Source organism: Dendrobates tinctorius, unplaced genomic scaffold, assembly GCF_039654945.1.
Source record: "Dendrobates tinctorius isolate UK_male_01 unplaced genomic scaffold, ASM3965494v1 ptg000427l, whole genome shotgun sequence".
NCBI classification, from domain to species: Eukaryota; Metazoa; Chordata; class Amphibia; order Anura; family Dendrobatidae; genus Dendrobates; species Dendrobates tinctorius.
Window position 1 is genome coordinate 514,232 of NW_027362091.1, and position 13,962 is coordinate 528,193.

At 45.4% G+C, this 13,962-nt stretch overlaps 1 protein-coding gene across 1 annotated transcript in view; it reads right to left on the reverse strand.

The window, feature by feature from the left end:
• The window catches only part of TSG101 (tumor susceptibility 101), a 33,320-nt gene that overhangs the window by 15,060 nt on the left and 4,298 nt on the right, over nt 1–13,962 (reverse strand). The window contains exons 2-7 of the mRNA XM_073564077.1: nt 12,999–13,083; nt 11,740–11,805; nt 9,379–9,542; nt 8,577–8,697; nt 7,911–7,971; nt 7,549–7,652 (exon numbers count right to left, since the gene is read on the reverse strand). Coding sequence (XP_073420178.1) covers nt 7,549–7,652; nt 7,911–7,971; nt 8,577–8,697; nt 9,379–9,542; nt 11,740–11,805; nt 12,999–13,083 — 601 coding nt within the window. The remainder of the gene's footprint in view (nt 1–7,548; nt 7,653–7,910; nt 7,972–8,576; nt 8,698–9,378; nt 9,543–11,739; nt 11,806–12,998; nt 13,084–13,962) is intronic.

A 13,962-nucleotide genomic window follows, 5' to 3' on the forward strand; every position in this document is an offset into this window, starting at 1 on the left:
CGCCCCCCGAAAATTACGAGCCACTGATTCCTGATTTTGTGGCAGAATCAGGAATCAAGTTTGACACCACCGGCCTCACAGAAATTGACTTTTTCAAAGTCTTTTTCTCTGAGGATTTTGTTAACCACATGGTGGAGCAAACTAATTTGTACGCTCGGCAATTTTTGGAGCAAAACCCGCTTTCATCCTATACTAACTGGTCTCCTGTGGACGCAGTTGAAATGACGAAGTTTTGGGGCCTGGTCCTCCACATGGGTATCCTGAAGAAGCCTGAAATTTCGCAATATTGGAGTGTTGATATTTTATACAACACTCCAGTATTCCGAATGGTCATGGCCCGGGCGCGTTTTCAGGCCATCCTCAAGTTTCTGCATTATAACGATAATGCACAGTGTCTCGCACGAGATGACCCCAACTTTGACCGTCTGTTCAAAGTTCGGCCGGTCATCGAACACTTCAACAAAAAGTTTGCTGAAGTGTACGTTCTCCAAAGGAACATCTGCGTGGACGAGTCCTTGGTCCATTTTAAGGGCAGGCTCGGATTCCGTCAATACCTGCCCAGTAAGAGGGCCAGGTACGGAATCAAACTCTATAAGCTGTGTGAGAGTACCTCAGGGTACACCCACAGGTTTAGAGTGTACGAAGGAAAGGACACCAGGATTGAACCCCCTGAGTGTCCTCCTGACCTGGGAGTGAGTGGGAAAATTGTGTGGGATTTGGTGCACCCACTGCTGGATAAAGGTTATCACCTCTACACTGATAACTTTTATACCAGTGTCCCACTCTACAAAGCCCTCTTTGCGCGAGGTACCGCAGCTTGCGGTACTGTCCGCAAAAATCAGAGAGGCCTCCCGAAGACGCTACTTGGGCAGATGCTCCGAAAAGGTGAGAGCAGGGCCCAATGTAGCGACCACCTGCTGGTGGTCAAGTACAAGGACAAGAGGGATGTCTTTCTCTTGACCACCATACACGGTGATGGCAGCGCCCTCAGCACTGTACGGGGTACCTCGGCACAGGTCAGCAAACCTGAATGTGTGCTGGGGTACAATAAAAACATGGGGGGCGTTGATCGCTCCGATCAATACCTCCAACCGTACAATGCTTTGAGAAAGGCCAAGGCGTGGTACAAAAAGCTGGTCGTGCACATCGTCCAATTGGCAATGCTCAACGCATTCCTATTGTCACAATGTGCATGCCCCAGCGATACGTCGTACCTTCAGTTTCAGGAGGTAGTGGTTAAGGCCCTGATGTTTGGCACTCTGGAAGGAGCGGGCCCCAGAACTTCCGGAACTGAAGGTGCTCGTATTGTACCAGGTCAGCATTTCCCGGGGGAGGTCCCGCAAACTGGAAAAAGAGGTAAATCGCAAAAAAGGTGCCGAGTGTGTTACAAAAACGGAATACGCAAGGACACCATTTATCAATGCGACACCTGCCCCGAAAAACCTGGCCTGTGTATGAAGGATTGCTTCAAATTGTACCACACCTCAATGCACTACTAAATTTCGTTACCGGAAACATTAGATTAGTTGGGGCACATCTAGATAAGTTCCTTGGGGGTCTAGTTTCCAAATCAATGTCACTTGTGGGTTTTTTTTACTGTTTAGGCACATCAGGGGCTCTGCAAATGGAAAATGACGCCCACAGACCATTCCATCTAAGTCTGCATTTCAAAACGTCACTCCCTTCCGACCCTGCCGTGTGCCTAAACAGTTTTTTCCCACATATGGGGTACCAGCGTACTCAGGACAAATTGGACAACAACTTTTGGGGTCCAATTTCTCCTCTTACGCTTGGGAAAATTGAAAATTGGGGACTAAACGATCATTTTTGTGGGCACAAAATAGGATTTTTTATTTTCACGCCTGGGCAGTATAAACTTTAGTGAAACACTTGGGGGTTCAAAGTTCTCACCACATATCTAGATAAGTTCCTTAGGGGGTCTAGTTTCCAAAATGGGGTCACTTGTGGGGGGTTTCTACTGTTTAACCACATCAGGGGCTCTGCAAACGGAACATGACGCCCGCAGACCATTCCATCAAAGTCTGCATTCCAAAGCGTCACTTCTTCCCTTCTGAGCCCCGACGTGTGCCCAAACAGTAGTTTTCCCCCACATATGGGGCACCAGCGTACTCAGGACAAATTGGAAAACAACTTTTGGGGTCCAATTTCTCCTCTTACGCTTGGGAAAATTGAAAATTGGGGACTAAACGATCATTTTTGTGGGCACAAAATAGGATTTTTTATTTTCACGCCTGGGCAGTATAAACTTTAGTGAAACACTTGGGGGTTCAAAGTTCTCACCACATATCTAGATAAGTTCCTTAGGGGGTCTAGTTTCCAAAATGGGGTCACTTGTGGGGGGTTTCTACTGTTTAACCACATCAGGGGCTCTGCAAACGGAACATGACGCCCGCAGACCATTCCATCAAAGTCTGCATTCCAAAGCGTCACTTCTTCCCTTCTGAGCCCCGACGTGTGCCCAAACAGTAGTTTTCCCCCACATATGGGGCACCAGCGTACTCAGGACAAATTGGAAAACAACTTTTGGGGTCCAATTTCTCCTCTTACGCTTGGGAAAATTGAAAATTGGGGACTAAACGATCATTTTTGTGGGCACAAAATAGGATTTTTTATTTTCACGCCTGGGCAGTATAAACTTTAGTGAAACACTTGGGGGTTCAAAGTTCTCACCACATATCTAGATAAGTTCCTTAGGGGGTCTAGTTTCCAAAATGGGGTCACTTGTGGGGGGTTTCTACTGTTTAACCACATCAGGGGCTCTGCAAACGGAACATGACGCCCGCAGACCATTCCATCAAAGTCTGCATTCCAAAGCGTCACTTCTTCCCTTCTGAGCACCGACGTGTGCCCAAACAGTAGTTTTCCCCCACATATGGGGCACCAGCGTACTCAGGACAAATTGGACAACAACTTTTGGGGTCCAATTTCTCCTGTTACGCTTGGGAAAATTAAAAATTGGGGACTAAACGATCATTTTTGTGGGCACAAAATAGGATTTTTTATTTTCACGCCTGGGCAGTATAAACTTTAGTGAAACACTTGGGGGTTCAAAGTTCTCACCACATATCTAGTTAAGTTCCTTAGGGGGTCTAGTTTCCAAAATGGGGTCACTTGTGGGGGGTTTCCACTGTTTGAGCACATTGGGGGCTCGTCAAACGCAACATGGCGTCCAATCTCAATTCCAGCCAATTTTAGGTTGAAAAAGTCAAGCGGCGCTGCTTCCCTTCCGAGCCCTGCCGTGCGCCCAATCAGTGGTCCCCCCCACATACAGAGTATCAGCGTACTCAGGACAAATTGGACAACAACTTTTGACGTCCAATTTCTCCTTCTACCTTTGGGAAAATAAAAAATTGGGGACTAAACGATCATGTTTGTGGAAAAAAATATGATTTTTTATTTTCACGCCCGGGCGTTATAAACTCCTGTAAAGCCCTAGGGGGTTCAAGGTGCTCACCACACATCTAGATAAGTTCCTTAGGGGGTCTAGTTTCCAAAATGGGGTCACTTGTGGGGGGTTTACACTGTTTGGGCACATTGGGGGCTCGTCAAACGCAACATGGCGTCCAATCTCAATTCCAGCCAATTTTAGGTTGAAAAAGTCAAGCGGCGCTGCTTCCCTTCCGAGCCCTGCCGTGCGCCCAAACAGTGGTCCCCCCCACATATAGAGTATCAGCGTACTCAGGACAAATTGGACAACAACTTTTGGGGTCCAATTTCTCCTGCTACCTTTGGGAAAATAAAAAATTGGGGACTAAACGATCATGTTTGTGGAAAAAATATGATTTTTTATTTTCACGCCCGGGCGTTATAAACTCCTGTGAAGCCCCTGGGGGTTCAAGGTGCTCACCACACATCTAGATAAGTTCCTTAGGGGGTCTAGTTTCCAAAATGGGGTCACTTGTGGGGGGTTTCCACTGTTTGGGCACATTAGGGGCTCGTCAAACGCAACATGGCGTCCAATCTCAATTCCAGCCAATTTTAGGTTGAAAAAGTCAAGCGGCGCTGCTTCCCTTCCGAGCCCTGCCGTGCGCCCAAACAGTGGTCCCCCCCACATATAGAGTATCAGCATACTCAGGACAAATTGGACAACAACTTTTGGGGTCCAATTTCTCCTGCTACCTTTGGGAAAATAAAAAATTGGGGACTAAACGATCATGTTTGTGGAAAAAATATGATTTTTTATTTTCACGCCCGGGCGTTATAAACTCCTGTGAAGCCCCAGGGGGTTCAAGGTGCTCACCACACATCTAGATAAGTTCCTTAGGGGGTCTAGTTTCCAAAATGGGGTCACTTGTGGGGGGTTTCCACTGTTTGGGCACATTAGGGGCTCGTCAAACGCAACATGGCGTCCAATCTCAATTCCAGCCAATTTTAGGTTGAAAAAGTCAAGCGGCGCTGCTTCCCTTCCGAGCCCTGCCGTGCGCCCAAACAGTGGTCCCCCCCACATATAGAGTATCAGCGTACTCAGGACAAATTGGACAACAACTTTTGGGGTCCAATTTCTCCTGCTACCTTTGGGAAAATAAAAAATTGGGGACTAAACGATCATGTTTGTGGAAAAAATATGATTTTCTATTTTCACGCCCGGGCGTTATAAACTCCTGTGAAGCCCCAGGGGGTTCAAGGTGCTCACCACACATCTAGATAAGTTCCTTAGGGGGTCTAGTTTCCAAAATGGGGTCACTTGTGGGGGGTTTCCACTGTTTGGGCACATTAGGGGCTCGTCAAACGCAACATGGCGTCCAATCTCAATTCCAGCCAATTTTAGGTTGAAAAAGTCAAGCGGCGCTGCTTCCCTTCCGAGCCCTGCCGTGCGCCCAAACAGTGGTCCCCCCCACATATAGAGTATCAGCGTACTCAGGACAAATTGGACAACAACTTTTGGGGTCCAATTTCTCCTGCTACCTTTGGGAAAATAAAAAATTGGGGACTAAACGATCATGTTTGTGGAAAAAATATGATTTTTTATTTTCACGCCCGGGCATTATAAACTCCTGTGAAGCCCCAGGGGGTTCAAGGTGCTCACCACACATCTAGATAAGTTCCTTAGGGGGTCTAGTTTCCAAAATGGGGTCACTTGTGGGGGGGTTTCCACTGTTTGGGCACATTGGGGGCTCGTCAAACGCAACATGGTGTCCAATCTCAATTCCAGCCAATTTTAGGTTGAAAAAGTCAAGCGGCGCTGCTTCCCTTCCGAGCCCTGCCGTGCGCCCAAACAGTGGTCCCCCCCACATATAGAGTATCAGCGTACTCAGGACAAATTGGACAACAACTTTTGGGGTCCAATTTCTCCTGCTACCTTTGGGAAAATAAAAAATTGGGGACTAAACGATCATGTTTGTGGAAAAAATATGATTTTTTATTTTCACGCCCGGGCGTTATAAACTCCTGTGAAGCCCCAGGGGGTTCAAGGTGCTCGCCACACATCTAGATAAGTTCCTTAGGGGGTCTAGTTTCCAAAATGGGGTCAGTTGTGGGGGGTTTCCACTGTTTGGGCACATTGGGGGCTCGTCAAATGCAACATGGCGTCCAATCTCAATTCCAACCAATTTTAGGTTGAAAAAGTCAAACGGCGCTGCTTCTCTTCCGAGCCCTGCCGTGCGCCCAAACAGTGGTCCCCCCCCACATATAGGGTATCAGCGTACTCAGGACAAATTGGACAACAACTTTTGGGGTCCAATTTCTCCTGTTACCCTTGGGAAAATTAAAAAATTGTTGCTAACAGATCATTTTTGTGACTAAAAAGTTAAATGTTATTTTTTTCCTTCCATGTTGCTTCTGCTCCTGTGAAGCACTTGAATGGTAAATAATCTTCTAGAATGTAGTTTTGAGTAGCTTGAGGGGTTCAGTTTTTAGAATGGTGTCACTTTTGGGTATTTTCTGCCATATAGACCCCTCAAAGTGACTTCAAATGTGAGGTGGTCCCTAAAAAAAATGGTTTTGTAAATTTTGTTGTAAAAATGAGAAATCGCTGGTCAACTTTTAACCCTTATAACTTCCTAACAAAAAAAAAATGTTGTTTCCAAATTTGTGCTGATGTAAAGTAGACATGTGGGAAATGTTATTTATTAACTATTTTCTGTCATGTAACTCTCTGGTTTAAGGTAATAAAAATTCAAACTTTGAAAATCGCAAAATATTCTAAATTTTCGCCATATTTCCGTTTTTTTCATAAATAAACGCAAGTTATAGCGAAGAAATTTTATCACTAAAGTGAAGTACAATATGTCACAAGAAAACAATGTCAGAACCGCCTAGATCCGTTGAAGCGTTCCAGAGTTATGACCTCATAAAGGGACAGTGGTCAGAATTGTAAAAATTGGCCCGGTAGTTAACGTGCAAACCACCCTTGGTAGTGAAGGGGTAAAAAAAAAAAAAAAAAAAAAAAAAACTATCTGCATTTGGTATTTCTGCAACTATATGACTCAGAAGACACAGTGACAAAATATTTTTTGTTTTACTATGCTAACTAAGGGGTTAATACGTGGAGCCTTGTTCTTGGGCCCTTAATGAGGTCAATAAGATTGTCTGATGAAAGGCCGGATACTTGGCAGAGAAATCTGAGGAGCCGATATGAGCAGAGAGAAGACGTTAATCACAGTGGTCAGGTTATGAAATACCAGTATAAATGAAGGTGGATTTATTGCCAGTTGTATAACTGCTGATGAATGAAGTTCTCTGGAACTCAGAAATCACAAGAACATGACAACCAAACAAACCCCATACAGAAAAAAACCTGCAGGAGCGCGACGCCCTCTCGTGGCGGAAAAGTATAAGATACAGAGCGCTGTCTTCTAGTGGCTCAATGCCGACCTCTTAATCTTTCGACACTAGGGTACATGGTAACAATTTATCCCATGCCCATAATTCTAAAATAAAAAATAATGCAATATCCCCCACATTGTGAATGGGCCACTCATCTCTTTACCGCTATGGTCGCCATTATGTTATTCTGCATCAATGCGTAACATTTGACAAAACATTAAAAAAAAGTCTGCGGCCTAAAAGCCGGCCCCAAGTCAGAAGTACGGAGATCAGGTCCTCAATGACCGGTAACGGATGTGAACAGGGTTGGACGGGGCAGAGACGAGTGGCTTAACTTCTACCATTACGCTCACTGGCAGCTTCCCCTCCTTATACATAGAAGTCTCATAAAGGCTCCACACACGTTATACTGAAGTCAGCTAAACCCCCAAGGATCGGCTGATAGTCTTGTGTATACGGGGGTCTCCCAACTTTGGAATTACAATGTCCCCGGAGACAAGTTTCTGCCGAGCGCTCCTGTATATGGAGGAGTTGGGAGAGTTACCGGTCAGCCAAATGATCACTCAGCTGTTCACTTTCCATTTTATATGGGGGGCATTACAACTTTTTCATCCTGCCCTGTCAAACGAGTGCTGCCCCCCAATGTTACAGCTGAAGTTTTGATCACATGAAAACCGGACTCCCAGTTCTACCGTGACTTCTTAAACCTTTTTTTTTTTTTTTTTTTTTAACGCAAAGGTCTTCTGTTGCAGCAGTACTCACCGGAGTTGGTAACTTGAGGATGAGAAACAGGGGGCTGAGGATACATCTGGGGGCCGGATGTTGGGGGATATGACCCACCAGCTGGATAGTAGCCAGGATACCCACTATGAACAGAAACCAGACAATTTTCAGAGACAATTCCCCTTCGCGGTCAAAAGGCAGAAAATGTGACGAAAGCTGGCCATGTACGAGAAAAGTCGCATCTGACAACTATGACCCGATTTCCCCCCATACAGATGAACGCTCAGGGGTCCTACACAGGCTGCGCTATCAGAAACATGGGGAGGAAACTTATTAATACATCTGCAGATTGTAAACTTAGATATGTCTCATCTCTTTCTATTACATGGCATTCACTGTACCTTGGGTTGGACGGGAGACCTGCCGATGGGTAAGAGGGGATGGCGCCGGGCATGTACGAGGCTGAAATACACATGGAAAGGAATTATTAATGATGAAAGGATAAACATTGTGAATATCAGAAAGTAATAATGGAGTAAGATGGATTATTTCATATGTAGAGGATTAAGGAACTACATCACATTGTGACACCATCAACAATAGATAAGTGTAACCGGCCTGTGCTCGTCCCCCTGAAACACTGTGCTACTGGAAAACCGTGCTCCATCCACAATGTAAAACAATCAGAGGTTGACGCCTGCAGTCATTTCTGCAATCATGAAGTATATGGAATATTACAGTGGGCACTCGTGGCGCTTAGTGCTACAGTTGTAGCAACCATGGCGCACACAATATGATAATTCACAGTGGCGTGTCAGCACAAGAATCAGGAGAAAAGGACAATGTTTCAGTGTCACCAAGGCCTTGTTCACAGCCTGTGTCCCGTGCAAGGAGCGGTCTGAATAAACAGATATTAGCGATCCCTGGATTCTGCCGATTCTATAGTGTGCACAAGTTTTTTACCACTTTTTATATATTTAGTGAGTGCAGTATTTATGTGCAGACTTGTCAGCTATCATGCTGATAACGATTATTACCAAGGAAGGGTACAAAGAGATAAAACTCACTGTTGGGAGGGCCGGTGGCCGGGTACATGTATGGCGCTGGTGCAGATCGAGAAAAGACTGGTGGCTCCTCTCCAAATACGACAATCAGGATCTGAATTAGCCCCAGCAGGTCTGACGGAGGCTGTGGAGAGAGAAGAAAGCGGTGACTACTATTCATCTGCGGCCCGGCTGCATCCAGCACATTCTCATTGAGTTCTGTTACTGTCACAATATATGTATATATAACCCTACCTAATCAATTCAGGGCCTCATAAAAAAACAACAAAATAAAAAACAATTTATACTCACCTCTCATAGCAAAGATGGACCTGCTGTTCCTGGTGGGAGACACGTCATTGTTCTTGTAAAAGACCACTGCAGTCGATCAGCTGCTGATCACTAATATTTTGGCCGAGCAGATGTCCTGACAAAATAGCAGAGGCTGCAGCCAGTCAGCGGATACAGACTGGCTGCGGTGCTCATGTAACAATGTGAGTAGCAGGTGACCAGGAGCCAGCTGATGAGAAGAGTAATAGCTTTTCTTACTTTACCCAGGAATTTAAGAAGGGGTTGTTCAAGTAATGAAGTCCATTCATGCTTTTCACAGATATGAATAAACCCCTTGATCAATTTCCTATATAAAGAATAACTGCTCTCACAGTAAAGAATCCTGCCTGCGGACGTACATTGGGTATGACCACATTATATAGATTTCTGTTCTGTCCACGTATATCTATATACAGGTGACCCCACCTCAGAGCAGATAGCTGGGACCGGCCATATGGCAGCCCTGAGGACGCTTCTTACAGGCGATTGTACTCACGTGTTTCCATTCGTGCAGATACGGGAGGTAGATCTTGCCGTTAGCGTCTACATGTTTTCCGGTTTTTATGGTCATCGTACTGGTGGGTTTCACAAAGCAGATTGGGGGGTTGTAGGGGTAGGTGTCCAGTAGCCAGAGACATATGGGGATATTGTATGTGTTACCTAAAGAGCAAACGGAAACAAAAGAAAAATTGTCTGATATTTAACAACTACAGATACACAGCTGCCATCATAATCTTTATAGCATTGCGGCCTGTGGCTCTCCGGGTACTGCAACTCCCAGCATGCCCTGTTGGCCACAAGCTGGTAATGAGAGTTTCACAACAGGTGGAGTCTCCGGGACCATTAAATGCTAAATATCGCAAAAAAATAAAAATCCTTTAACCTCAATAAATATGCAGTTGCCATGATTTAGTGTATATACAGTGGGGCAAAAAAGTATTTAGTCAGTCAGCAATAGTGCAAGTTCCACCACTTAAAAAGATGAGAGGCGTCTGTAATTTACATCATAGGTAGACCTCAACTATGGGAGACAAACTGAGAAAAAAAAATCCAGAAAATCACATTGTCTGTTTTTTTTTCATTTTATTTGCATATTATGGTGGAAAATAAGTATTTGGTCAGAAACAAAATTTCATCTCAATACTTTCTGATATATCCTTTGTTGGCAATGACAGAGGTCAAACGTTTTCTGTAAGTCTTCACAAGGTTGCCACACACTGTTGTTGGTATGTTGGCCCATTCCTCCATGCAGATCTCCTCTAGAGCAGTGATGTTTTTGGCTTTTCGCTTGGCACAACGGACTTTCAACTCCCTCCAAAGGTTTTCTATAGGGTTGAGATCTGGAGACTTGCTAGGCCACTCCAGGACCTTGAAATGCTTCTTACGAAGCCACTCCTTCGTTGCCCTGGCGGTGTGCTTTGTATCATTGTCATGTTGAAAGACCCAGCCACGTTTCATATTCAATGCCCTTGCTGATGGAAGGAGGTTTGCACTCAAAATCTCACGATACATGGCCCCATTCATTCTTTCATGTACCCGGATCAGTCGTCCTGGCCCCTTTGCAGAGAAACAGCCCCAAAGCTTGATGTTTCCACCACCATGCTTTACAGTAGGTATGGTGTTTGATGGATGCAACTCAGTATTCTTTTTCCTCCAAACACGACAAGTTGTGTTTCTACCAAACAGTTCCAGTTTGGTTTCATCAGACCATAGGACATTCTCCCAAAACTCCTCTGGATCATCCAAATGCTCTCTAGCAAACTTCAGACGGGCCCGGACATGTACAGGCTTAAGCAGTGGGACACGTCTGGCACTGCAGGATCTGAGTCCATGGTGGCGTAGTGTGTTACTTATGGTAGGCCTTGTTACATTGGTCCCAGCTCTCTGCAGTTCATTCACTAGGTCCCCCCGCGTGGTTCTGGGATTTTTGCTCACCGTTCTTGTGATCATTCTGACCCCACGGGGTGGGATTTTGCGTGGAGCACCAGATCGAGGGAGATTATCAGTGGTCTTGTATGTCTTCCATTTTCTAATTATTGCTCCCACAGTTGATTTCTTCACTCCAAGCTGGTTGGCTATTGCAGATTCAGTCTTCCCAGCCTGGTGCAGGGCTACAATTTTGTTTCTGGTGTCCTTTGACAGCTCTTTGGTCTTCACCATAGTGGAGTTTGGAGTCAGACTGTTTGAGGGTGTGCACAGGTGTCTTTTTATACTGATAACAAGTTTAAACAGGTGCCATTACTACAGGTAATGAGTGGAGGAAAGAGGAGACTCTTAAAGAAGACGTTACAGGTCTGTGAGAGCCAGAAATCTTGATTGCTTGTTTCTGACCAAATACTTATTTTCCACCATAATATGCAAATAAAATGAAAAAAAAACAGACAATGTGATTTTCTGGATTTTTTTTTCTCAGTTTGTCTCCCATAGTTGAGGTCTACCTATGATGTAAATTACAGACGCCTCTCATCTTTTTAAGTGGTGGAACTTGCACTATTGCTGACTGACTAAATACTTTTTTGCCCCACTGTATATATATATATATAAATAAAATAAAGCGAGTAACAGCACCTGTCGATCTCTGACCAATCTGCAGCATTGCTCTGGGCATTTAGTGTGAGGCACCTGTGCTCTCTGAAGGACCAGCGCCGATCATGTGATCAGTACAGACCATTCCCAAAAACTGCAACTGCGTATACCAATTATCGCCCCCCCTCACGATTGCACGGGTACACAGCAACAGAGAGGAAGAGTTCAACACGACAGCGAACCTCATCAGTCCTGACAGTGTCTAATAGCACAATATTTCTCTTTACCCATCGTGGAGCGAAGTTTCCATCGTCCCACACCTTGAACTTACCTTTATACGGTACCGGAATGGTGCCCGAGAGGCTGAGGAGTTCTCTGGAGGTGCCATCATTAAAAACTAAAAGGAGAAAGATCAATTAGTCGCTAACCCATGAATATTCCACAATGTCTCCTAACTTCTAGTGTTGGGTATTGATCTATGTCTGCACATGAGCAGCTGCCCCTCGCTTTCTCATTGTGACAGGTGCTGCTTGGCATCTCGGGGGGGGGGGGGGGGGGGGGCGGGGTTAGTAAATCTAAAGTTTGGTTCTCAGTTTTACTTAAACTCTCAGTACTTTTTTGCTAAAGAAAGTCACTTTTTAAAGATCCCTCCTTGCTGTCACAGAATGGAGCACGTTTTACCTGCACCAAAACATTGTAACAAAACTGCATAGAAGGGCTATTGCCATCACATAAGGTGGTGGGATGTGCCATCACTATGACTAGTGTGGATCTGACATCTGTGATACTGAGAATAAAAGGGCGGCAGCAGGAGTGGCGATCTGCGTCCCCTCTAACACTGCACAGCAGCATATACGGCCCCCCAGCTGTGCAGGGACCTGCTGGATACTCCATGTACCTGAACGGAGTGGTGCTGCAGATCCCTCCATAGAGGGGAGATATGAGGAGTGACACCAGCATCGATTCATCTCCAATTGTGGAATCTGAATAGGTCCAAAGCCGGACCCCCCATCGACCATAAAGTGATAACATACCCCATATATTTGCCATGACTTTGAGATGGGAATACCCTTGGATACTGGAGATTTATCAAAACCAGTAAAAGCAAAAGGCAGCAATGACCGTATTCCACCAAGAGCACCTGATGGTGGCTTCTGCTTAGTAGCTACAGACCTCTGCTCTAATTTTCCGCCTTGTGCTAATTTCGATAAATTCCCTTTATTTCCTCGTGGTCTCAGCTAAAGGTCGATATAAAACAGCCTTTTCTTATGTGCAGAAAAGGATTTCTGGGTCGTGGCAGGCACCGGCGTCTATCATTTACTTTCTCCTTTGTAGTGAACAAGAGACAGAGACCACTTTGTCCCAAGCAAGAAACCACTGAGCGGCTGCTACCCCCCCCCCAGGATCAGATCCCCATCCTCGCTGCCTGGGGTCACTGTCAGGGCGTCATGGTGCCGCACAAAGAGATACGTAATAAAATCAGTTTTTAAGCAAGCAGCGTGGGATGTGCCCGAGAGGGTCACTGCATTGTGGTGCCCAGGACCGGACACAAACTCTCGCTACCACCCCCTGCAGACATCCGTCACGTACCATAATGGTCAGGTAATGGTTTGAGGTCTCTGTAGAGCCCGATGACATTCATGATCTCCCGCACTGACAGATCTCTGTATTTGTACTAAAACCAAGCAGAAAAAAAAAATATATATATTAAAATCACAAGAAGCAGCCCCATCAGCCTCAGATACGCTCCTTGAATGGGAATGTGCAGCAAATACGATTTTACCTTTTTGAATTCTTAATCGGCCTCAACATTTTGATACAATACATTTTTTTTTTTATATATTTATAGGTCACTGATACATTGCTCCAAATCTTATCCACAGAGATGGTTACAAGATACAATTTTGTCTTCCTGCAGCCACCACTAAGGGGAGCTCATTGAATACACTTTTATTATTGGGTTCAGTATATAGACAGTATGCAGTAAGCTCCCCCTAGTGGTGACTGTAGCTCCCGGGCTGTACAATGTCTCTGGCCGTGATTCCCCATGCATGTACTGTATGTGTAGATGACATTCATCTACTAGGACAGGGAGAATACGACATGCGGACGCCAATATGATGTCTGCTCTCCATTAAAGCAGACTCGCACGCTCCTCCATGTAGATCCCAGTGCAGGGACCGGCTAATCTAGGACACTGGGTGGCTTTATTCCTCAGGTATGACTTCCTTGAATAGAAATCTGAGATCAGCCGGTCACATGTGCACTGGGGACTTATACTGGCAGGTAGTGCTGCCACAATGACTCATGGCTGTCAGCACATGACTAAGTGACGATACACAAAGCTTAAAGGGACAGCGACATACAATAAAGAAATGCACCGATGACAGTAAATGTACAGTATATGGGGGTGTAGGGTGAAATGGTGCAGAGATCTATATACTGGGAGGTAGGGGTATGAAGACGGTACAGAGACCGAGAGCGGGGGCGGAATACGACGCTACAGGGGCCGAGATACGGTGGGGGGAAGTGACGGTACAGGGGCCGAGACACC